Source organism: Plectropomus leopardus, chromosome 16, assembly GCF_026936395.1.
Source record: "Plectropomus leopardus strain MGB_pleo_1.0 chromosome 16, ASM2693639v1, whole genome shotgun sequence".
Taxonomy (NCBI): Eukaryota; Metazoa; Chordata; class Actinopteri; order Perciformes; family Serranidae; genus Plectropomus; species Plectropomus leopardus.
Window position 1 is genome coordinate 24,134,032 of NC_142191.1, and position 27,164 is coordinate 24,161,195.

The 27,164-nt window shown below is 37.3% G+C and overlaps 1 protein-coding gene across 3 annotated transcripts; it reads right to left on the reverse strand.

Moving 5' to 3' along the window:
* Positions 1–1,449: 1,449 nt before the first annotated feature.
* dnajc5ga (DnaJ (Hsp40) homolog, subfamily C, member 5 gamma a) lies at positions 1,450–25,744 on the reverse strand. 3 transcript variants are annotated; one of them, XM_042503288.2, is made up of 7 exons: positions 25,540–25,744; positions 14,198–14,325; positions 12,922–13,135; positions 12,116–12,272; positions 9,548–9,759; positions 8,685–8,724; positions 1,450–7,482 (listed from the first exon to the last, which is right to left on the reverse strand). In XM_042503288.2, exons 2-5 carry the CDS (start codon positions 14,314–14,316, stop codon positions 9,551–9,553), a joined length of 699 nt encoding a protein of 232 aa, XP_042359222.2. In that variant the 5' UTR covers positions 14,317–14,325; positions 25,540–25,744; the 3' UTR covers positions 1,450–7,482; positions 8,685–8,724; positions 9,548–9,550. The 3 variants fall into 3 exon arrangements, with proteins under 3 accessions (XP_042359222.2, XP_087945511.1, XP_042359223.2); XM_088089385.1 differs by lacking the exon at positions 9,548–9,759 and adding an exon at positions 11,960–11,990 and having other exon boundaries at positions 25,540–25,742; XM_042503289.2 differs by having other exon boundaries at positions 9,548–9,729; positions 25,540–25,738.
* Positions 25,745–27,164: the final 1,420 nt, after the last annotated feature.

Here is a 27,164-nt window from a genome sequence, read left to right on the forward strand (position 1 = left end):
CAAACTGTTGCACTGAGTGACATGTTCCTTCATTACCATAAACACACACTGTAGTTTATTTTGACTCAATCCCACATCCTGCTGACCAAATGTCTCCCCTTCTGTTCCTTAGTCATGTTTAGTAATGGCCAGAAAACTGTTTTTGCAGAAAGTTATGATATCACAGGGAACTTGTCCTTTGACGTTTTGGATATAAAATGCCATCATATCATTTATCCTATTAGACATTTATGTGAAATTTTTTCATACTTAGCTTATGAATTCTTGAATTTTAGCCAAAAAAATGTTTTGGGAGGTCACGGTGACCTTGATCACTGACCCCAAAATTCTAATCAGTACATCCTGCAGTCCAAGTGGACGTTTGTGACAAATTTGAGGAAACTCCCTCAAGGCCTTCCAGAGATATTGCATTTACGAAAATAAGACTGACACTATGACCTATGACCACCAACATCTAATCTGTTGATTGTTGAGTCCAAGTGGTCATTTGAACCAATCAGAAGAAATTCTCTCAATGCATTCTTGAGAATAGTACAAATTAGGGGCAACCCAGAAACAAAATGCTTCGGGCCACGGCTATTATCGGCATGGATGCATAAAAATGTCACCTCATATTAGTTACATGTCCTGTTCTGAAAGAACAAATGGGCTAGCTGCTGCTGCGTGGCACACGGACCAAATTACTGCAGGCTTTGCTCTTGTTGTGGGATTTGTCGATGATAAAAAGTTATAATATAAAGGTTTTCCCATACTTTACATGCAAATGCAAACACAAAAACTAAGAGACAGGAAGTTATAAAATCCCCCGTTTTAATTAGTTGAAATTCATAATAACTCATTTACAGATCTTCCACAGGACACTACAACAGTAAATGACGCGCCCAATCCCCAAAAAGCAATCTACATTGAAAATTTCTTCATCATGATGTTCTACAAAATTTAACATGTTCTCATCACTCCTAAGAGAAATAAAGCAATTTTGGTAGTTTGTCTCACTTTTCAATGGAGTAATGAGAACATAGATCCAACATCATCCATCTGTTGGAATAACGGTTAGCTCCACACTAACCGTTTTTAGCATAGCATGGAGTTAGCATCACTGAATACAGTGTATGCTATCAGGTTAGCACAACGCATTTAAGCCTGTATTTAAAGTCAACACAAACATGACTTTACTGTGTGCGCTCACAATTTAACAACCAAGATGACCAATAAGTTGAACCCCTTCCCCCGTTTTAGTAATATTATATTTAAATTATGGTATTCATATGTGACAAATTAAAAAAAGGAAAATAATCCAAAATGTATGTACACCGTAAAACTGACATTAATTCATATGATATGTCCACTAACAATAAAGAGTTTGTTAGTTATTTTGCTGTTTTTTGACTTATTTACAACAGTTACAAAAATAATAAATATGTCTTCTTTCAGTGCTCCATGGACTCATTGCTTTTACACTTTTGATTTAATTTGAAAAGCTCCCACGACAGCCCAAAAAAAAAACATTCCTGAAATGTTACACAACACTTGAAGTTACAGGTTTTACCTTGAAATGGTTAAAAACTTGGGATGAAATGAAGACCTTTGAGTCTGCACAGAGTTTCTCTGAGAAATACAAGCTGATCTGTAATCAGTCAAAGACAGAGCCACAACAAGGCGACAGAGGTATTTGTCTGAGCTGGTTTATCAACAGTTTGTAAATCACAAAATGAAACAATGAGCTCGGTTGCTGGTCTTACATGTTGGTCAATGTTAAGTTATTGCAGTTCACCAGGCAATGTTAATTCTGAGGAGTTGTATCAGCTGAGAAATTAGTTTAACTTGATATATAGACCCCTATAGCATTTACTGTAGGAGAAAAAAACAATGTAATACCCTTTAAATTTCACCTGCCATCAGAAAGGGAGAACATTTGGTTTAAATAAATGTACAAAAATTCAACTGCAAGCAACAGTACTGCGCACTACACAATAATTCTCAACAGCACATCAGCGTTACCCTATTGACACACAACTGACAAAAGTCATAGATCTTAAAACGTTTGAAATGTTATCAATAGACCTTCCATGGCATGGCGACAAAATTCGTTAGAGAAGGCCTTGTTTAAAGACGCAAGTTTTGGTCTATTCAAATAACACTGATTTAAAGGAATAGTTCAAAATTTTAGGAAATATGCTTTTCTTTGTTGTCTTGCCGAGCGTTAGATGAAAGGATTGATACCACTCTCATGTCTGTACAGTAAATATGAAGCTATAGCCAGCAGATAATTAGCTTAGCTTCGCACAAGGACTGCATATAGGGGCAAACCATGGATGTATAAAGAGACCTGCATACAGTGTTGGAAACCAAAATTATTCAAATGCTGCGTATAAAAATATGTGGATGATCAGCGCTGCTTCCGCATCATTGGGCCCATGGAGCGTGCGCAGCAGAGACTTCCACCAGCCAAGCTGGCTACTTCCGGTTTAGCACTCTGCTAACTGAAATGGGGATGAAATTATTATTATTATTTTGTTAAGGTTATTTTTTGGCTTTTACCTTTATTTTCATTTTTATTATTAGATATAGGTCAGCTTAAGCATGAAAGGGGGAGAGAGAGGATGACATGCAGCAAAGGGCAGAGGCCACTACGGAAATTGGCTTCAAAACCTCCCGCAGTTCCTTTGGGGTAAAACAGCTAGCCTGTGCTTTTTAAATCTCACAATTAACATCTTACATTTTGTTTGTTTAATACACAAGAAAAAACCAAAGTGTAATAAAACAAGCTGTGTGTGTTTTGCTTGGGGTTATGTACTTGCAGAGCACAGCAGCAGTATCTCTCTTAAAAAAACAAGTTAAGTATATTCCTAAAATGTCAAACCATTCCCTTAAATGCACCCAGATTTGGCTTGACTGTTTTTAACGGTAGTTAAGTGGACATGACGTTGTTTCAGTGTCCATGTCGTCATTTCAGAAAACCCAAAAAAACTCATTCAAAGTAGCATTCCACACAAGACAAAAAATTAGAAATGCTGACCACAACATATTTATTAATAACATTAAAGGTTAAGTAAAATTGGCTTAGTCTCAATGTTAAAGTGGCAGACACTATATGCTGGCAGAAATGCTTGTCAAAATTATGTTAAAAGATTAATAATGGTCATGTTGCAGAGGTAAATCTATCAAAGCACCTGTGTGTGTGGGAAATAATCAGACATGAAACTTTGAGCAAACATTACACAATACCATTCACATGATTTTAAATGTTGGCAAGGTGAACAGTATATTCCTTCTGGGCTGAACCACACTGAGGATAAATACAGCCGTGATGAATTGGAGCTGTTAACTAATTAAATTTTATTAAAACTGATACGAACAACATGGCTTTGGGTTGAGAAAACTCTTCATGAAGCCGGCCACCTCTCTGAATAGCCCTACAGTATATACAGATCAGTCAACACAAAATTCAGGACTGTAGCAACTGAAATCCTGGAAACAGAGAGCATAAGCTGGGACAGTAACTCAACAGGGGACCTCTTATGTCAAGTTTAAAAGTCGACATGAGTTGAGACGAATGATGATTAATCAATGGACAGAAAATCAATCAGCAACAATTTTGATTTTCAATTATTTGAGTCACTTATAAAGCAAAAAATGCAGAATATTCATATGTTTCAGCTTCTCAAGTGTTAGGGTTTACTGCTTTCCTCAGTCCCACATAATAGTGAAATTATCTCTTTGCATTTTGAACCGTTTGTTGGACATAAACAGACATATGAAGATGTCATTTCAGGACTCTGGGAAACTGTAATGGCTATTTTTCACAGATATCTGACACATACAAAGCAACAAATCAAGAAAATTATTGTCAGTTGCAGCATTAACACTGAGCGTGAGGACAATATTTCTCCAGAAAAAAAAAAAAAAACAGTACCTTTTTTACATGGATGCTCCTTTTCAACTAGACCATGAGCCGAAGGGAACCTTTCAAATAAAAGTGATCTAAAACCATGTTTGAAGGCATCCAGGGAGAAGGGAATGAGAAAAGTGAAAATGTGTGTTTTTGACCAAGTGTATAAAACATTTTGATTAAGTCAAGATCATTTCAAAACACCTATAACACTGATCCAGATTCACTAAAGGTCTGCACAGGAAGGGGCAATAATAAATGATCACAATAAGTTGAGAGAGTGAGAGAGGTGTGATAATCACTAGTGTACAATAAGAATTAAAGAGCAGAACTAGTGAATATGGCCTCTTCTCACCAGTTATAGTGATGTACCTGTATGTGTATCTAATTAGTTTTTCCACATGCTAAATTTACAAGCAAATTTATGCTGAAATAAACACCAACAGCTACAAAATAATCATTAAGAGACATCTGTTCAGTCACTGCTGCAATTATTTTTCAAGGCACATCACTGTCACCATCAAGAGAAAATTTTTCCGTCATGGAAACTCAAGAAAGCTGTGAAAAGGAGATTTATGGTGTAAAGATGCACAACTTAAAGGAGCTCTTTATGATATTAAGAGTGCAGCTATTGTCCCTTTTACACTGCCGTTTTAAGGCGGGGATATCACACCATAATGCTGCCTCGCTGTTTTTTAGATAAGGTATAATCTCAAAATGAAGGGACAGAGTTGTCTCATCTTTAAACCGTCACGGAAGGTAGTAACAGCACCGAAACGGAGTCTGTATAAACAGGACAGGCAGCAGGATGGGACCATAGGCAGGATGGGTGTGACATTTTGACGATGTGTTATGTGTACGACCCACTACAGGAGATTTAAAAAGCAGCTCTGAGCAGTTGGTGACTAACACAAAGAGGAAGAGCATCAGCCATAAAAGTCCACAGATTGGGAAAACAATAAGATTCAGGAGCTTCTTACTCTCTGAGCAGAGAACAAGATCAGCCACAACATAACAGAGAAGGTAAATGTTTGTTAATACCATGTTCATGCCATTTTTATAAAGTGCTGCGAACGTGTATGTTATATGTCACACGTATATGTCACACAAGAGGATGCCATTGTTGTAACCATCATACCCGTCACGCCTCTTTTAGTTCCGCAATGCCAGCATGCTATCTTAAATTACACACTGACGCGGGATGATGTCGCCTTTGTTTGGTTCTGTGTAAAAATGTAAAGAAGACATAACAAAGGAACTTAAGCATCTCTGTGTAGAAAGGGCTTATGAGGTTGTCTGCACATGGCTCTCAACATGGAGGTGGCTCAGCAGAGCAAGCAGTGCTAACAACATCAACTATGGTGACAGAACTAATGGTGTTAACTGAGAGGGAACTGGAGGGTCGGCGCTTCACTTCAGCAACAACATTATCAGCGGTAACCTCCATATGAGTGCAGCCCAGAATGAAGTCCATTAGCTAGCTATTAAGATACAAACATGGGAATCACATACAAGTGCAGTCGGACCGGCTACCACAACAACAAACAGAGAAGCTTGGATTTCAACACACACACGGAGGAAGCATGACTTCATCCTCTGCTCAGGACACCATTACTGTATTCACAAAGCAAATAGTGTTTATGGTTATATCCATGCTCCTTTAGTAGATTAGTCTCCCAATGAAATACAAGTGCCTGAAGTTTGCAGTAAAAGAGGGGTGATCCAGTTCTCTTTTTCAAGGGCCACAAATTAATTTACAAAACATAATGTGAATTCAATGAAAACTGAAATGCACTCAAGTAACTGAGGTGCAATGAAATAAAAACATTGCCCTTGCAATGCAGTCTAAGTGAATCTGGACCTGAGTTTATAGATTATCAAGTAACTTCAAAGTTTTACTTCTGTAAGTAAGAGGTAAAATAAAAGAAATTTACACCCTGAACTGAAGTTAAAAGGAAAAAAAAAAAGTCTAACCATTTGAAATGGCGACGGACCCGCATTCACAAGGTGCATAGACCCAAATGCATATACAAGTTTGACAAACTGAACTGCGGCTTATGGAGCAAACAGCGTTTCAGAGACTAATCGGCCTCGACCAGAGTTATCATGGGCTGGCTGGCTACATGGAGCTGTTGGCTTTGGTCTACCAAGTAGTCCGACTACAACACAAGAAGGAGCACAACAATCTGACAACACGTAATTACATAAAAATGATTATAAAACTTAAATGCTGTGGTTCTTTCCCCATGGTATGGCATCTGTTATGGTCTGTTTTAGTCAAAAGATTACACAGGGGGTAGTATTTTTTTTTAGCCGAGGGCGGCACGCAATGACATATGGGCTGGTACAAGTGTAAAGAGTGAATGCAACCAGAGTTTTCATGTCTGAAAGGTTTTAGACGAGGCAGTTCTTTTATGTTTTGTGGTTTGGGGTGTGGACTGTTTTCCAGTGCTGTACAGTGGTGGGGGAGGGGGGCATGCATCCAGAAAAAAAAAAATACATGCATGTTGGGGAGGAAAAGCCTCGACTCTACTCCAGATCCATGCTCTGAATTTTCAGCTCCAGGTTTTGGCTCAGACATTGAACATCGACTACATCAGTCAGGCAGTCACTTCTGCTGCGTCACATCTCCTCCGTTCCCCCTCCTCGCATTTGTGTGTTTGTGTCAAATGTAGTTGCATCCCGATTTGAAAACTTTACTCTAAGAAGCATCTGTTAGTTCTTGCGCCTCCTCTGAAAGAAGAATCTAACCACCACACTTAGCATGAAGAGCTTGTTTGACAGGATGATCGTTCGAGGGTGTTAATGCAACACTGAGCTGAATGTGATTGCTTGTTAACACAAGGACTGAAGGAAGAGAGAACAAAAACGTCCTCCACGCACATATCGTCCTGCTGCTGGCTTCTGATGATGCATATACATCACAAGTGGCATCCAATTCCATACTGGAGTTATTTTAGCAAAACTTTATTTGTTCTTTTTGGAGGACAACTCCAAAAGAAAGAAGTTTAAGAGGGAGAAATGTAAAAAAAAAAAAAAAAAGTGCTCCTGTTGGTCACAAACGGAGTCAAAAATGGAAGGAGAGTCTGGGATAGAGATAATCCCAGTCCTGGTCTGGACAGTGGATAAATAATGAGGATCCATTATGTTTTTTTTCATCCTTTTATCCTCCTGTTTTTGCCATCTTCTAGCCCAGTGTCACATCCTCACTGGTTGTAATGGGATGACGAGAACAGATTGGTGAGAGTTCAGCCATGTTGCCAAACTATGGATGACTGGCGAGATCCCATCTAGCCCAGGCTAGACCAAAGTATGTGGCAAGCTGGAAAGAGAAAGGGGACTTGATTTTTCAGAGCATTTTCAGAGCCCGGCGAGTGGTTTAATTTGTACGAATACTCCTTCATAACCGAAGTTCCATGGAGGGGGCCAGGAGCCTTTAAGTGCCCACCTCACAGGACTTGTCCGGTGGGTAGATCAGGTGGGTAGAGCGGTCAGGGGTGAGCGGTGGGCCTGGGCTGGCTGGTGGTTTTGGGCTGGTTGATCTCTGGCAGCAGTCGAATGTGGCTGGATCATAGTACGGGCTCGAAAGGCTAAAGAGGGAGAGAGGTGGGGGGTCAAACCGAGATTCAACTGCAACTGAATTCTTAAATCAGCACATACAGCTTTGCAAAATTATCAACTGGTTGTCCACTAACAAATAGTATATCAAGGGCTGTTATTTACAGAGCTTCTGGGGCTGTAGTAAAAAAAAAAAAGTTTTTTTCTTAATTAAATTTTTTTTTCAATGTGTTTGAATATAGCTTCAGATGTCTATCATCATATTCTGACATCATCTCCCTAGAAAAAAAACAATTTCAATTTGAACAAAATCCTCAATCTGAATAAAGTGATTCATTGGATTAAATGAATCAGTTGTCTTTTATTGTATCAACTCTTTAAAAGTCCAGTGTGTAGGATGTAGGGGCATCTATTGGCAGAAATGGAATATAATGTGTGTAACAATGTTTTCATTAGTTTATAATCAACTGAAAATAAAAATTATTATGTTTTTGTTTCCTTACAATGAACAGAGTGGGTCCTCTCCCAGAGTCTGCCATGTTGTTTCTATGGTATCCTAGAGTGTACAAACTGAGCACTGGCTGTAGATAAGGCCCTGCAACCTCACCTAGATGTCACTAAATCCTAAAAACTGGACCTTAAGTGAATAAATGTCATTTGTGGTTTTGTAAAATTGCTGCCCTGTTAGCACAGGTGCATGCCGCCCTTTGTGTGTGGAATGTGGGAGAGCAAACAGTGGGGAAAATGTTTTTTTGAAAGGCTTGATGCCAACAAATATATATTAAAGTAAAGCAGAATATATCAATAAACAAAGATAGATTTAATCATTTTCAAAATCTGCACGTTTTTATCTCATAATTTTGACTTTTGGACTTCACAAAGCTCGAGAGTTATTCAAAATGTTTGGATCAACACCAGACAGAAGCAATCTCACACAGCCACCACTGGAATGTTATTCTGCGATGGCAGCAGAGTATAAAATTTATATTAGTGTGACCTAATCTTTATCTGTAACTGTGCAGAAATACCAAGTTTAAACTGAATGAAGAGAAATGAAAAAAGAAAATATAAATACTTTTGTTTTTTAAAAAGCCTACACGGCTTTTGAATGTTGATTTAGAATTCACAAGTCAACATTGTGAATAAAGTATTAACTATTCACTACAGCCCTCAAAGCTTCTTTTATGTGTGTGATGCTTTACTCTGCATATGGATATATACAAAACCTACCTACCTGCATCCACTAGTTGAGGCTCACCTGCACTGTCACTTTCCTGTGGGAACAGAGAAAGATGTCCATGTTACCCACACTCTGTTAGACCATGCCAAATTTCTACCCTGAGTATCTTTAAACCCAGACGGACAAAATCACTTTAATCATGCAGTTTTCAGCAGGCTTTGGAAAGCTAGTGTCAAAACCTTTTGAATTCAACCAAAATAAAAACAAGAAAAAAAGAAATTGATGATTTCTGATAAACACAGCTAAGGCTAAGCTAACTATTATTTGGCACAAAAAAAACAAAAGCAGTAGATTGATTCAATTATTAAAGCAAACAAAGTCTGTTGCATTTTGTTGTGCAGACAGATGCATATTAGACAACACACTTCTGCAAAAACTTTAGGTGGGCGTATAGTGCAAGGAAACTTAATTCTGAAGCAATATCTGATGCCTATAACACTAATATAATAACAGATGTAACAGGCGTCTCCTTTTCTTTTCCCCCTTTATGATGAAAGCTACGAGCAAACATACCATCTATGAATCAAAATCACAAATCAGAAGATGATGCAGCTACAGTATACAAAACAGTTCAGTATAAAAATGTCAGAGCTACATAAATGATTCCAGCCATGCTCATTTTCTGAATGAGCTACAAGCATATGGTGGTAAAAGACATGCAGGTAAAAGATGACTTGAGTGGTGTGATGAATGTTGCAGTACGGTGGTAATTAGACAGCAGACGAGCGGTTTAGTGGTGGATGAGTGAAGAAGCAGTGATGAGCCACGTACAGTCAGACAGGCAGCTGACAAACATGGACGAGCAACACCAGGAGTGAACACAATGTGACATAGAAATCAGACGAGGCGGCGCTTACGAGTCATTTCGACTCTGGCAGGGTCTCTCCGGGGTTTTCTTCCCCTGCTGGACTGGCCGGGGTCGACGACTGGGGCCCAGGAGGTGGAGGCATGGGCATTGGCAGGGGGATGGACTGACTCTGGCCTTCTGGGTTTTCTGCACCCTGATCAGATTTGGGCTGGCCTATGATTACTGTGTAGCCTGTTGGATTGGAGCATGAAAATACGAATCCTGCAGTGTGAGAACATGACAAATCCACTGGTGAAGTTACAGAAAGCTTTTAGGGGTCATTATAGATCTACTGTCAACACTGATGTTGTTTCAACATTATATGACATGAAGTTAATCAAGCTATTAAAAGCAAGAATATGTCACTTTTGAAAAGAAGAAACAACAGAATGAGGAGTAACTGGTACAGAAACCTAAGATGAAAATAGCTTCTTATATCACAATAACACAAATTTGTCAAATATCATGTCTGTGCTTGACAATGGAGATATTCTTTGTTCTCATGCTGTTTGCTCCACCTTAAAACAACTTGATGCAGTTTATGGTGTATGTTGTAATTATTTTATTATGCCTTATATCTACGTCTATATCTATTTCTTTTGACTTTATCTACTTTTATATTAATTTACCCTTAATTTTTGTTTTTACTGTAAAGCACTGTAGCTTTATTTTGAAAGGTGCTATATAAAGGAGTATTATTTTATATATAAAGACGAATTGCCCTAGTATATTACTTATTGAATTTAAAACTGCAACAGATATTCATGAGCCCTGCAATGTGTATAAACTGCTTCTGGTCTTAAGCAACAGGGCTCAGAGATTTTGACATGGTCAAGCACATTGTAACATGTTTTTTTTTAATCCAGAGAAAATAAAAAATGCACTTTTCTTGCTAGAACAACCAAAGTTCCCAGTAAACAAACACAAGAGTAGAACAAGATCAAAAACAACGGATCTAATGCTATCCAGCCCTCGCTCTGGGCTACCTTTAGTGCCTGAAGGAAGGAAGAAGCTGAGTTTTGGAATACCAAGATTATTAATAGTCGTAGTATTTCAAGCAGCCAGAAGCACAACATTCGTCCTTTCTTTAAGCTGTGGAAATATCGGTTATCTCCAGGATTGAAAGACTTAACTTTTTCGGTATATGGTGCCCAACTGTCCCGGAATTGAGATGTCTTAAATGAAATGACTGTTGTTGTCTGACATTTTCCACAATCTGCTGAGTTCACACCCTTGTTTTCTAAACAGTGCTACAAATGACGAATTCATCCAGAGCAGTTATAATGTGATTAAAGTAACGATCCCCTTTCTTTTGCTTCTTTCCTTTGTAGACAAAGTGTTAGTCTCTGCCTGTGAGAGAGGCGATGCTTCACACGGTTCACTTTTCTTCATATGCATGTTTAAACACAATTTCTGAAGAACAGAGCTCATCGCTGACAATAAACGTTTACTATGTTACATGTGATTCTGTCAAGGAACAAAATGAGCAAATGATGAAATGAAGTTAAAAACAGCAAGTTATTTTTAGTCATGTATAATTGTACATTGCACAGTTTCGTCGACTTGTGGGAGCGTGAACTGCCTCCTGGATGTACAGTGGTCAATCACAAAGCAAAAATAGAGTGCATCACTATATAAAAGGAACAAACAAAAATCCAGAAGGAGCATATTTACAACATCAGTGTCAAAGACCTTAGAGCCAAAAACTAAAAGGAAATACTCCACCTCAAGCAAAGGTCCTGCATTCAAAACCATACTTAAAAAGAAGTATGTGTAAGGTGTTATCAAAAACAGTAGCTACGAGTATGAAAAGCAAAACTATTTTTTGTGCAGTAAAATGTTTCCTGTCAGGATTTTACCATTATATATGATGTTTATGGGTTGATATTTCCGCTGTATTAATGTGTATCTTGCTACTTGCTGCTGTAGATGTTTAAAGTGATTGTTCGGTATTTTTAAAGTGGGGCTATATGAGATACTTATGTATAGTCAGTATATTACACACAATAGCTGGCGGTCGGTGTTCTCCTGGTTTGTAGAAACAGAAGGGGTGCCCCGCTTCAAAAATTCTGAAATATCCCTTTAAGGGTTGTACTCATTTGAACTCCTTCCTGCTTAGTTTAATCTATAGCATGATCACCATGTATCTCTGAAAAGTCAACTCTTAATGGTTTCAGGAATCAGCCCTGTTTTCAGCTTTCTGACGATGCATATTCCAGCTAATCCCAGATGCTTTTTATACCGTTTTTTTTTAACTTAATAAATTGGAGAATTTTCTCAACGTGTGAAGAAGCACTCCATCGTTCAGTTTATCACAAACATTAAAAATCAACAAATCTGGAGATGCATGGTTTTGTCTAGACAGTAACAAGTAACTAAAGCTGTCAGACAAATATAGTCAAGTAAAAAATACAACATTTACCTCGGAGATGTAGTGGACTTGAAGTGTAAAGCTGCATAAAATGGAAACGCTCAAGTGAAGTGCAAATACCTTGAGTTCTTACTTGAGTACAGTGCTTGCGTAAATGTACTTAGTTACTTTCCACCACTACCATTACTATATCAAACGCCCTCTCACCTCCATCCTGCTCTGCTTTGATTTGGGCCTCCAGGTCCTCAGGGTCGACATACTGGTAGTTTTCATCATCCTCAGGTGGTTTACATTTCCCGCAGCAGAAACAACAGCAGCAGCAACAGCAGCAGCAGGTGAACATCGTGCAGCACAGCACCAGACCCTGCAGAAACGAACATGTAGATAGGATAATGTTTAAAAACAATTTTTTGCAAGAAAACATGGGGATCTAATAAAGTGCTGGGACGATACTTTATTTAATCCTCTAAAACAGATAAGAAACATAGTTCTGTACAGTAAATTTTGCTGGCATATTAAGGACTCATACATGTGTGAGAGCTATGTGGTAAAAGTGGAAGGTATTTATATTCCTGATTTCTAACCGTTATACATTTTTTGTCACCCAGGGAAAGAGAAAAGACAAACTTTGGAGTCCGATTTTCAATTTTAGTGATCTGATTCTTACACAAGAGCTCTTAGAGGAAAAGAAATGCCCCTTTTGTGCTGGGAAATCCAAAAAAACACACTACAAACTATACCTGAACTATAGTATCTGACACAATAAACGCTTCATAAAATGTGTTTGTTGTTGGCTTATTATACTGGATAGAGGTGATGCTTTTATTGTGTTAACAATACAAATTAGGGCTGTGCAAGTAGAAAAAATTGTAGCTCACAAAAATGCCCATAACTAATATGACCTTACTGAAACAAGGCCCGCAAAATGTTCCAATGTAGCACAAACTGTCACTTATTAATGCATAAGTTGCAGCTTCAAATCCACAGAGATTGTATACAACCAAAGCACGAACCTTAAACCACCACTTGGACATAAGGAAGTAATATTTGACGCTCTCCTCTCCGAACTGCTCGGACACGTACAGGCCCATGGAGCCATACTCGTCATAGATCTTCCTCTTGGTCTCATCATTTAAAATAGAGTTGGCGTTGTTAATCTCCTTAAACTTCTCCGCTGCCTCCGGGTTGTCAGGGTTCTTATCTGGGTGGTACTTCAACGCGAGTTTCCTGACAGGAGAGAAGAAGAAAACACGGGAAATCAAACGAGGTTAAGTAAAGATGAGCAAGCGTGCTTAAGTGCTTGAGCTGTCAGTGTGGCTGTTTTTTATGGTGCCTGCCTTAGGAATACAGATGAAATTTAGCAATTGCGCTAACTCCGGCATATTGAAATTGATGCTTACTGCTGATATGTTGATTAATGTGCATTGTCCTAACTCAATAAACTGAATAAATAAATATAAAGTGAAGGAAGGAGAGGTGAGCTGAGGTTGAGATTTTATTAGATTATTTTTTAGGGTATATTCATCTTCAGTTTTTTAATAAGCAGCAAATAATTATCTTATTGTCTATTAAAAGGAGATTTTTCGAGTCTAAAACAAACAAAAATAATTTTATGATAAGTTCCTCCACCAGTTTTGAACAAAGGATGTCAAGGTTCTAAATTTACATGGAGAATCACACTGCAATAACTTATCAATAAATGAATGAGTCAGGAAGTTAATGTTGAACTGAAACCATTATTTGTGTAATCTATTAGCTGACTGACAGACAATTCATCAACATCTCAATTAAGCAAGACAAGAGAAATAGTTCTGTGGCTGCACAAAGAGAAATAAATACAGATAGACAAAGTAAAATGAAATAAAATAAAATAAAATAACATAGATGTCAAACTAAAATAAGAATAGAAGTAAAACAATATACACAAGCAATTAAAGACAACATTGCAACATTAATCAGCAACTGTTTTCAAACTCAATAAATTATTAATGTTTTTAGTCTTTTTTTTCAGCAAAAAAACACAAGATTTCCTACTTCCTGCTGCCTTTTTAATGCTCTTTAGCAATATGACTGGTAAAGAAATGTCTCTAAATGATTGCACCACTTATGAGAAACATTTGCCAACAGTCAGGAACAGTATTACACAACTTAAAGCAAAGGAATTAAGGAAATGCTTCAAGTAATAATTACGATGTGGTCAGCCAGCCTACTCTGAAGAACCTAATCCTTTCTGAGGAGATGTCTCAGTTGGAGTAATAATTCAGATTACTGCGTGCTCAGACTGCTTACCTGTATGCTTTCTTGATGTCCTCAGCTGTCGCTCCTTTCTCCAGCCCTAGAACCTTGTACACACTCTCCCCAGCGGTTGACATCTTCCTTTGGGGGCGGGAGGGGTTCGGTTCAGCCATGGCTCACCTCTGTTATCAGCAGGAGAAAAAACATCAGAGTGAAACATCATGTAGAGATTTGTTTATTTGTTAGGACCCCTATTAGTCTAGCGTAATGGTTCCCTACTGGTCCAGCTACTGGGTCCAGATTTCTCCACAGTCATTATGGTGCAATATGTTGAAACCTGGGGCATATCTAGGATTTGAGGACATGGAAGGCTTAGCACAGACCTCTTTAGGAAAAATAAAACATTTTTGGGGTAATTTCAACAAACTTTTGGGGATTTTTTTTCCTTTAAAATGTTTTGGTGATTATTATTTTTTTTTTTTCAGATTTTTGTTTTTCTCAAAGTTTTTAGGCATTGTTTTTTTCTCTAAAATGACACCATTTATCACAGCCAGAAAGTTTAAAAACAGGATTGTTGTTGGAGTTTTACATTTCCGACAGTCCTTCAACAGGTGTCTCAGGGAGGCTAAAGGAAAAAATATTTTAGAGTCACGGTCGTGACTCGTGAGTCACTTGTGGTCCATTCAGAGTGAACCCGCGACCCACCAATGGCAGTCGCTGCCCTACAACGCTAAATCAGAACCACTTGTGTTGGCAGAGCTAAAAATAACTAAATTTAAAAAATACACAATTAAATACACAACCAAATCATAATCTAATGGCGCCTGTAGAACTGTTGTGATTATCTTCGGCATGCAGCCTGCGGCCTCGTTCCTACAACCAAATCACAGCCGTGATAAAATACGGTACAACAGCACTCCCTCTGATGTGATATTGCTTATATAACATGTTATTAAATGTTGCTGAGGGATTATAGATAAAATATTACAGCTTATTGCTCTGTTGCAATCCTTAGCACAGTCTAAGTTTAACAGCGAACCCCAAAATCTTTCTTCAACTTCCAAGCACTTGCAAATATAACTTAGTTTTCTGTTTTTCTGTCTTTAGCGCTATTTCTGTATAGTTCTATTGTATTGCCTATTTTATTGTTCTTCTTTAAATATCCATCTGTTTATGCATTTTCTATATGTGCAGTATGAAAGAGAGCTACAATTACATCACTGTGCAATTAATCAAACCACTGCTCGGATCAGCACTGGGTATTAGCCATGGCTCAGGTACTGGTATCTAGATTAAAAAAGTCAAATTGGTGTCTAAGATACACAAACAGCCTGTTAAGACTTACATAAACCACAGACTACTATTATTATTACCATTAAATGAAGCAAGAAATTTCAGCTCCTACAACAATAACATATACAACGTAACACAATAATCATTGTTTCTCTCTCAAAGGTTTGGATGCTCAAAATAATCAGGAACAACCATAATAAGAGGAGTGAGAAAACATGTCTCTCTCCCTCCAACTGTTAACACAGACCAGGATTACAATGTTAATTCCCTTATTGCACTGCAGTTGTAAAAGGGGTTTCTCATAAGCCTACAGTATTGACGAAACAGCATTGGGAGCCACATTTTAATAAGCAAAAGACTTCCTCTTCTCCATGGTGTTTTTATGTGCAACCAATCCTGACAAGTGAGCTATGTGCTCTGTCAAAGATGTTTGCCTTACAGACAAGATTCATTTTGTTCTGTGCGCCATAACTGAGTTAAACCTCTGCTATCAGACAATCGCAACAACTGATGGAACAGCTCACACTCTATATAGGCCCTAAATACGTTTTATTTTAGTATTAACCTAAATCCAGGGCAGAGAGCATAGTTGTTTCCTCCAAAATTGAGAAGTAGCCTTAATTGTAGTCTGTTCAGTTAGTTTAAATGCCTTTATTTTTCTGTTGATTGATTTATGAAACATTTGGTGTATAAAACATTTAAAAATGTTAAAATATTAATGTTCATCAAGGGTTAAAAAAAGAAAGCTAAAGGCAACATGTCTCAATGAACATTTGTTTTTCTCAAACATATTCAGTATAAAATGATATTAAAAACAGAGAAAGCAGCTACATTCAGCAAATACTTTACATTTAACATCAACAATTCATCAATTTTCAAAACTGTAACTGATTCATTTTCTATTAACATTAGGTTTAATAACAGGCTTAATTGAAATTTTGGAAAGAAAATGTTTTTCACAATTTCAATATTAAATCAGTACCTTCTAATGGTGAAATTTCTTTGGTGAAAACACTAAAAAACTCTGACATGGAGGAAGTCCATAGTGAGGATATGGAGGGAGTTAATTTTTTGGAGAGATGTCTTATTTTGGAGGAGGGGGGGTCATAGGGAACGTTTTCTATTTTCTTTAGTTAAAGTTAAATGCAGTAATAAATGAGTCATATAATCAAAGTTCGATTCAACTACATTGTGGATTTTTTAAATTTCTGTTACATAAGTATATAATTATTTCTTATTATGACTTATTTCTATCTGCATATCTCATACCCCTACACTTCCATTACCTCGTAGAATTTGGCAACCCTAGATACACATAAAGACACCTTTAATCATATTCATAATCACCACTGTATCATAACTGGAGTTAATGAGTTACAGTACAATAGCTTGCAATTAGTGCTTTACAATTAAAATACACACTACAACAGGATTTCTATTAAACTACAGCTACTGTACATAGAAGCATGAGCACGCACACACACACACACACACACACACACACACACGCGCACGCACACACGTGCACACACACACTCACACACTGACTCTTACTCAGCCACACAAATAATGCCGCTCGGGTCGTTGACTAAAGAAGATTACATTTTGCTGATCTTACAGATTACTCATCCAAGTCCATGTCAGAGAGGGCCAATGTCCTGGTCAGACTGGGGATCGACAGCCCTGCGTGCGTGCGCACACATGCGCACGCACACACACACACACACACACACACACACACACACACACACACAACAAACAGATCTATAGATGCCGTGTTTGATACAGTATGGGATGGAAAAAGTACGGAGAGACAGGAGGAATCATAGGCTGCTTTAGGCCAAAACGCTCCTATTAAGCATTCCCACTGTGTCACTGTGTCCTCTGTCACACTTTAACATAGAGGGAAAAAAGCCTTGAAGGTAAATAAATATTAAAAAATAAACTAAACATTAGACGTCTATTCACACAGGACCGATATTACCAGACATGTTTTCTGGCATATGCTAGGCAATTTGCTTTGGATTTTTTACTTTAGATGTTAAAGTAGGCAGATTTGCAGAGGATTAAAAACTCAGATGACCTTTGCAATTATTACAAATCCCCAGCTAATGCTAGAAGCTGTGTGAACGGAGCCTTTGGTATTTCTGCTAACCATTATTAATTCATCTGCTCACTGAAATGGAAACGCACATATTCATGTCATTAAGAGAGACATGTTGTAGATAAGGAGCATCGATCTGGACCAAATATTATTGCTCATCTTTGAGTGTAACTGTTGGTTATGTATTCCCAAAACAGTATACAGATAGAGGTATTGATCATTGAAGTTGGAAGCAGTTAAGACTGGAGGATGATGGCATGGGTTATGGGCTGAAGCAAACAATTACTTGCTAGATTAATCTTAAAATCAGGCTATAAAATAGTGTGAAACATGCTCACAATTTCAAAGAGCAGCAGTCAGCGTCTTCAAATGTCTTTTGGTTCTGTCCTACCATAAAAGTCTAAAATGTTCAACCGTAACAATGTTAATGACAATGTTAACATCAAAAATAGATAAGAATGGGGCACCCCATGTACAAAGGCTACATCCTCACCACAGTGGCCGCGGGTTCAATTCCAGCCTCAGCCCTTTGCTGCAAATCATCCCCTCTTTTACCCCCTTTCACGCTTACACTGTCCTATCAAATAATAACTGCAAAATGCCCCAAAAATAATCTTCATAAATAAATAAATAAAATATAAGTAGGCAACATACACTTATCAATAACATCCAAATAATCAATTAAATAAAGTCACAAACATCAGTTATGGGTTGTGAGACCTAATTAGGGATGCCCCGATCCTGATCCAAGTCATTTGATATTGAGTATTTATCGATACCAAGTCCCCATCTGATACTTATATTTATCTGGAAAACACAGCTGCACAATACACTGTTCAAATACTTCAGCGTTATTCAAATCAATCCACTGTATCTGCTTGACAGCTTAATAACTCTGAAACGCAATATAAGAAAAATGTCTGCATTCAAACTGTTCCTTAAGGGCTTTTTATTTTAATAAAATAACAAAGTAAAGAAACGAAATGTGTCTTCAGACACTGCCCTCAAATCCACTTAGCGTAACAATGTAATAAAGGTACAGAGCTCTATAAAAGAGTAATATAATCACAGTTCCACCTCACAGCAGCGTTATAGCTGAACTGAAACATTCCTTGTCACAACAAGTAAAAATCTGAGACAATAAGGCTTACTACAGCATTACTGTAAAACCAGTTCACTTAAAAAAGAAAAACAAAAATTTAAATTCCACTTATAGCCACTAATAACCAATCCCAACACACTAAAAAAATGCATTGATCAGGTCCAGTACTGATCCTTCTGATCCAAATGGGACATTCCTAGCCCTAAGAGTGACACTGTTAACCTAAAGGATTATCCGCAGACTAAAAGGTGTAGAGGAGGGACGGAGGAAAGATCAGTTTCATGGTGGTACTGACAGTCATATAGAAATACTGTGACAGACCATCAAGAATATGGATCCATAACGGGGTCAACAAGCTTTACGTTCAACATGAACTTGGCACATCTTGGTTATCAGATTTCATAGTAAAATCAGTGTGATACAGGCCGCTTTGTGACAAAGTGTTTACGTGCAAGCAGAGTAACTGCTCTCACATTATTCTCTGCATTCTCAGTCACACACAAGCAATACTTCACTTTGTTCACATGCAAACTATTTTTAATCTGCTAAAACAAGATCCCTGACCTGAGGGCATATTTTGGAAAACCATTTCTAACATCCATTGATGGTCAGATAGCTGATAAAACCCCTTTTTTTGTCACTTTTGTGCTTTATGGTAATTTTCGCTTTAATGAGAAACATTTCTCGCGCTTAGCCAGTGCAACAGAAAGCAGCTTTGCCTCTATTGTCTCTCCTCCAATCAAGTTGAAATCCTCGTGTTGTGAAAACAAAAGTTCAGCTCCGCACTGCTTATGCTTTTGTAATTTCACGAAGATGGGTCTTGTGAGCACTATTTTATTATTCTCTTGCCAACTAAAGATTCAGGTAACTTTTTTTCAGATGGCTAATTTGGCAAAATGGCAGCTACAGATTTAAGCTCACAATTGAGTGCATTCACTTGACGGGTGCAGAGTCTGTGACTAATGACAGTGTCCTCTGTCTGGAAACTATGCAAAAAAACCATTGTGGTAAAAGGGACAACAAATATTTAACTAAATATGTACAAATTAGAAAAAGAAAAAAGCAAAAGAAACACTTTAAATAAAATAATTAGGGTGGAAATTATCTGTTGATTACACAGAAGGTTCAATCATTTACATGGATTAAAGGTTTTGGGGTGGAAAAATGTTTTAAATGACATTCTTCGGACAAAAACAAATATTGTGACAGTACACAATAAAAATGATTGTTGGGGGTAAGTAAAATGCCTATTAGTCTTAACTTATGTTTACGTAATAGCTAATTATTAAGTCTATTTAAAAATGACAAGTTAAATGAAAACAATCTTTCTAAATTTTTATTTATTTTAATAATTTTTTAACATGTTAAAAAAAAAAAAAACAGAACTCACAGATCTCCTAACTTAATCATTAAAAAAATCGCCTTTGTCATGATTAAGTTAAGTCAGACTAACTTGGTTTACTAAGGTTGCTAACACTTAAAAATGACAAGTGGAATTACCTTGTTCTTTCTAAGTCACAACAACCTCACAAAATTAAGTAAATGCAGCTAAATTTCAGGTAAACTTAACACTTAGATATAAAGTAAACATAAATTAAGATTCATAGTTATATATAGTTTTCTTTTTCAAGGCAATCTGTATGAATGATTATTTTAAGTAAGATCAACTTGTCAGATTTTACAGCGTACACCACTAAACTGCTGCATGAATTGCACAAAACTGAACAAAAATCCAGTCAGTCTCTTACTGGGAATAAACCCTGTAAACATGAGATCAAAAAAGGCCAATATTTTCTCCACAATGGACACGCTGCAGGCCCAGATGGCATGCCTGCTGAAGCCAAGAAAGCTGATGTAAATACTCCAAATTCAACAAACATGCAGCACAAACCATGTCGGGCAGTCTGTCGAGAGAGAGCAGGTCCATAGAGGATGGCTTAGCTTTAAAACTTCAAGACCACCAGGCAACAGAGGCCTGCACCGATCAATCTGCCACCCTGCAGCTCGTCCCGGAGCAATCGATTGAGGCGGGTCTATTAAGTTAATTAGCTAACTGCAGTCATTTGGTGCAGACTATAAAAACTGCCTGGGACGTATGCAAATAGTGTCATTTATCAGGCAAACAGGACTGATGGTATGAAAATGAAGGTAACACAAAACCAGCCTCAGTACAGCTGGAGACAGAGAGAAAGAGAGAGAGACACACACACAGAGTCTTTTGTCTTCCTTTCCAAATATTTGTCTGTGACTCTTTTGTACTCCAAGATTTATGAAGTGCAGATATTTATCTAACTTTAGCCGCTATTCAGCTGAAAGGCTGTCAGCTGAGAGATAAAAGCAGAAAATGAGGGAGGGAGAGAACATTTAAAAAATGTGGACAGGTTTGCAGTCAGAAAAGTAATATAGAAATTGTTATGTTTTCTATAGTCTTAATAGAAATAATATAGATTTTAAAGTGCAAGTGTATGACATACTCAAACTTCAAGCTTGCTCAGCCATTCAACCCGAATCAAGTATCAAGTCTCACAAATCTGTGGAAAAAAAACAACCGCATTTGCTTAGAAGAAGAATCATTTTGCCAGTTTACCAAAATCACTATTAAAATAAGATCTAAATTAGATATATATATATTATAGGGTATTTCCAAACCAGCAGAAAAATCAATTTGAGCATAGACAGAAAACAACTTCTTCTATTACTCAGGTCCATAATTAGCAGTACTTACATGACCATTTTTAATGGCTATTATTAGAACAGAACATTAAAGACACTGAACTCTTGTCTTTGTGCCAGCTCAACAAGACATTTTCTATTACTTGAGACAACCATGCTTGTCAAAACCCACAAATAAGGAAAATCATGTGAGGACCGAGGGCGGCACTGAGAAAAGTATCTCCCTGTGAAGACAGCAACTTTTAAGGTAGACTCATACACTGTTACTCTTAAAATAATCCCTTTATTGTTAAAAATAACAACAGTCTGTGAAAGTGCTGCATGGTAACTATGAAATGACAACTGTCAAGGCCAAGCAAGCCAAAAAATCATACAAAAAATGCTTTGCCAGATAAGTTAAACAATTACTTGATACTCCTATCTGATGACTGCACTACACCCAAACAAATCCTTTAAATGACAACCCAAACTGTCCACTATGACAAGAATTATGAGCATTAGTTTGAGGAGATTCAACATAAGGACCTAAGAGAGTATGACAGATAGGGCTGAGCGATACGGAGAAAATCAAATATCACAATATTTTTGAGCAAATACCACAATGTCGACATTGTGACGATATTGTAGGCTTGACTTTTCTTGATTTTAGAAAATATTTACACAATGAGATCTTAATATATAATCATCAGTGATGTGGATATAAAGAGTGAATGGACGAAGGCAGATAACAGATCAGTCTGTAAAACCAGGGAAAGACAACACTTACAATGTTATGGTCGACACAAAACTTTGTTTAAATGCCTTTCAACATCGTATACAGCAACTTTTTTTTTAATACATTTAAATGAAAATTTAAATAAAAATGAATAATTAAAAATAGCTCCCTGAGGTTTTACAAAGTAAAAGTTCCTCCCATGATGAGACTTTCTTTGCAGTGTTTAATTAATTAATTCCATTGAGTCACACAAGCCAAATAAAGAAATGCCACTGTTTGTTCAGAGGTTGCAAAAAGTAGGCTAACATTTATGTATTTATAGACAGGTATGTATTCTACCTGGCGATGTGCACAGTGGAGCCTCCCAGGCAGACTTCACTCTCAGGCTGTGGACAAATCCTGCCTCCATCACAAGCAGACTCTATCCCATCTGCGACTCTAACTGCAACACTGCTTCGGTTTATGGTAAAAGGTGCAAAGTCAAGTGTAAAAAAACACAACAGTTTGCACATTCGGTCGGCAATCAGGCCGACTACGACACCAGAAACACACGTTTAACCATCTCATGTCAGTGCATCAGCATGCTGCTAACTTTTAAAACATAACATGCCGAAAATAAAACGTTTAACTGTACCACAGAAAACAGTAGATGCTATACAACAAGCACCTTCTTTTGAAATCATGCCAGGAAGCACACCAAATCTGAGAGAAATCAGAGGTCCAAACTTCTGATTTATAGCAGGATAACAGTGCAGTTTATAACCCAAATGATCTGACTGACAGAACATGTTGGAGGGAAACAGAGCATCACCAAAAAAATCTCAATTTTCTTCATTAGGTCACTCGATCTCATCTGAGTGTAAATGCAAACACTGGTGGACTGTAACTAAAAACACTACTCAAGCACTGTATTTAAGAGCAGTTTTGACACACTTGTTCTTTACTTGAGTAGTACCACTCTCTGCTACTTTATACTTCTATTCCACTACATTTTAGAAGTATATACAGTACTGTGCAAAATCTTAAGCCACTACAGATTTTTTGTTTAAGAAAAGCTGTAATGAGGACATACATTCATTGCTTCGTGTCTTTATGAAGACACAAAGGATACAGAGAACATGTACAATGTTTTAAAACAGCAAAAAAAGTCAAAACTTAATGGCTTCTTCTGACTGAAGTCAGTATTTAGTGTGAAACATAGAATCATACAACCATAACAAAAGGTAGCTCAAACAATCAATATTGAGCTTTGGACATGTCCTGAATGCTACCTGGTGTAAACACACCAGAGGATTAGTATTGTAAATCTCACATTGCCTGCCTCAGAGAGTTCAAGACATGCTAAGTGGAAATGGAGGTCACAGTAAATATTTGCAACTTAAGCCTGATGAGGTTGTTTTACTCTGAAATATTTGCATTTTTAATACTGTATACTGGTTGTATTTTAGTAAAAAGACTACTGAGAAATAAATATGTACGGTCAATATAACCTGGCTAAAATAAAGTTCAAAGTGGCCTATGACTTTAGCACAGTACTGTATATTGTACTTCTTACTCCATTCATTTGATACATTTAGTTATTTTATTTTTCAGATTTTAAGTATTCAAACTAAATATAAATCAACTTATAAATCATGATGTGTGTTTAAGGATGAAGCTCAGCTTTCCCCGTGGCTGGGGTGTGACTTCAGCTTTCTTTTATATCATGACACTTTCCAGAGATATTTTAGCTTGAGCCTCCCTGGGTGACTGGAGAAAAATGTATGACCCTCCCTACACCATGAATAACCATCTTTGATAACTTTGGTTATGATGAATGGTGTGATTTTGGAGATTTTCATAAGAAAATACACAACCCTATTGTGGTTTTGGGGGTTCTGGGAGTATTTGAAATAAATGCATAAATACAACCATTTAAAGTTGAATGTATCTCTCCTAAGCCAAATCAAAAACACATCTCCCTTCCCAGGGCTTAAAAAAATCAAATTTAAAAAGTGCCTCCCTGTTTTACAGCACCCTCATCCCTCTTATAAATAACAAACAGTCCCTTACATATTGATGCATCAATAATTATAATCCAACAATATAATATGATTCTGAAAATTTTGCATTATGAATAACCTTGATCATGTATTACCTGAATGAATATCAGTTATAGCTTAAGTTATATTTTTTATTCATTTTTAAACTGTAAAAAAAAATCTTTTAAAGAAGATGCTAGTTTTATTAGAACCCCCTAATCACTACCATCCCAAAACAGGGGAAAATTACCCCAAAACTATATTTATAATAATAACAAATTTATAACAATATAATAAAACCAATACATTTTCGTGTTTGCTTTTCACCTTTTGTTGTGGTTATTTTATAACTTTTTTTTCTTTACATTATGCACAAGTTTTAAAGCGTTAACTAAAAGATGTGAAGTTTTCTTCCATAACTCCTAAAGTCAGGTGTTACTGTTGGGACAATGTTATGGTTTTCCTCAAGTTTCAGCAGTTTAGATGTGACATTACCAAATAAAAGCAGAACTTCACAGACAGGTGACTTGATGAAGTTATTATGGCGTGTGGTGTTTTGGGGATAACGGGCCGGTGTAACGGGAGAAGGAATGCCGCGTGATTGTCGTCTGTTTGTCCTTGTGGAGCCCTAATCCTTTGCTAATCTCCCTGCACATGGAGAACTACTTTCTATGTTACATCCTGCCATTCATAAATAAATGTTACAAGAAACATTAATAAAAAAATATCCACCTCATGACACTTGTTTCGTCTTGCTCTGTCAGCAGTTGTCTCTCTCTGGCTGTCTTCATAACCCGAATAAACTGTCACGCTGGCCCCGGGGCTGACAGGTAGCTAGCCGTTAGCTAAACTAACTGTTAGACGACACATGAAACATTTAACAACTTAAAGTATTTGTATTCAAGGTAAGTCTTCGTGAATAAATGTATAAAATGTCAGGTAGTGTTCGTGGCCCGTTATACTAGGCTGCCTGCTAGCCAAAAGTAGCTCCCGACACCGCTGCAGCGTGAGGACAAAGATACACCAAACTGCATTTAAAATTCTGCCACTTTAGTATCTCCTTAATTGCATTTGAAACATAAACATTGTAAAAATGGGCTGAAGATATTTTGCGCATAAGCAACAATTCAGCGTAGAAGGAACACACGCATGGAGCTTTTATTTCAACACAAGTGCAAATCCCCACCAGCAGTCCTTTACAATTTTTCGCTGCCACCGCCCTCTCATTTAGTGTTACACTTGTTCAAATACATTTTAAATGATGTTTTAACACATGTACAAACTGAATGTGTACCCTAAAGTCTAATGAGATTTTTGTTGAATTTATTTTTTTGTCTCAAGGTACTCGAGCTATGCTACCTTTGATGAGAAACATGTCAATCTTAAATGGACAGATTTTTGAATGGAGTTCGGCGTACGTGACCACAACAGCTATCCACGGCTAGCTAACCTCATGCTAACTGATGTAGTGCTGCCGAAATACCTTACCTTGTGCGAACTGAACACTGTATATCTCGCTGTAAGGTTAGCTGGATCATAGAGGCATCCGGTTTGATGTCTTAACTCGCAACTAAGGGCTCGTGTTAGCCCGGTGGCAGAGGAGCGCTAGCCTGCTGTGGCCGCCGGGTCGCCCCTTCGTGTGTGGGTCTGTCTGCACGAGAACACGCGCTGTTATTGGCTGGTTCCTCCTTCCAGGAAACCGAGAGGGAGAGGATGCTGCTTTCAAGGTTTCCTCCAAAACCCACCTTTCAGGCTCATAAAGCTACTAATAAAATCAGATGCTTTTTTTATTCCACAAATTAATCGCCACAGAGCAGATATGCTACAGCTGAAGAACACAGATGAACAGAAGAAGTACCCAGCGTGTTGTTTTTCATATAAATTATTCATCAAAAGCTGCAAATCTCCTTGCTATCAACAATAAATTAGCCTATGCATCTGCAGATATCAAAAGAGATTTAAGATTAAACAAAGCATTAAAACATAGACACATAATATTTCCCTAGGATGTCTGAAAATAACATGAAAATACACAACATTTAGAGCCATGAGGAGCTTCCTTAAACGTGCCATAAATTCCCACAGGAGCAAAACTTTATGACATACTTATTTGTTGTTCTTGTAACCTCCCCTTGTCAAAAATATTTAAAACTTTGCTGAGTCATTCATGCACCCTGGCGAATTAAAAAGAGTTTGGATTTTTCTGATAGTTCTTGAATGCAGCATTTATTGTAACCCCACTTTTTTGTATCATCACATGCAATTTGACTATTAAATTCCTCTTCCTTACCATCAGCGCAAATTTGCATTTAAATTGTGTTTTTTAACTTTGTATTGCACACATATGACATTCCTCTGCCTGTAAGGCCATATTTGATTATATGACATTTAAGGGGAACACTGCCTGAATTAAAAGTTCCAGTATTTTTCCCACGGCTGCGGAAAGTTCAGTCAGTATTTGTGTAAATGAGCTACTTTCTGTCAAAGCCAGAAACCAGTGAATTAAGTCTCAAATTTGTGATGTCATAAGGTGTAAATTTTAGAGCTGCTCCACTGAAACAAATGAATAAGAGACTCTGGATTCACAGTAAGTTTATTTTCTTTTTAATACTGAAATGAGCCTTATTTGACTGTAGAGTTTTTGGCTGTGAAACAGATAATGTCCTCAAATACCTATTTCCCTGGCTGCTCTCAGCATCAGAACATCTTTAACCATTTATTGTTGATAGAGCGGCTCCAGACTTTGAAAACCCATTACATCACAATTTTAAGTTTTAGCACTCTAGTTTTTAGATTTAGAAGAGAGTTGTTTATTTTTTACTAATATTTTTGGACTACTTAAACTAAAGGAATGATGTGTGATTTTTTTGAAAATGGGCATAGTTCCCCTTTAACCTCAAGGGCCATGAACTTTCCAGAGCTTTCAATGATCTTCATCGGCTGATGGGGTCACAGCTCAGTTGCCAGAGTCCACAGCTCCAGGAAAAGCCAATAAGTGAGCTTTGAGTTACAGATTTTTTTTTTTCTTTTAAATCCAAACAATTTCCTTGTCAAATAAAAACAAAACCCATTTTTTTGTTTGACCATTTCTATAATTTGGTGCCAGATCCAGC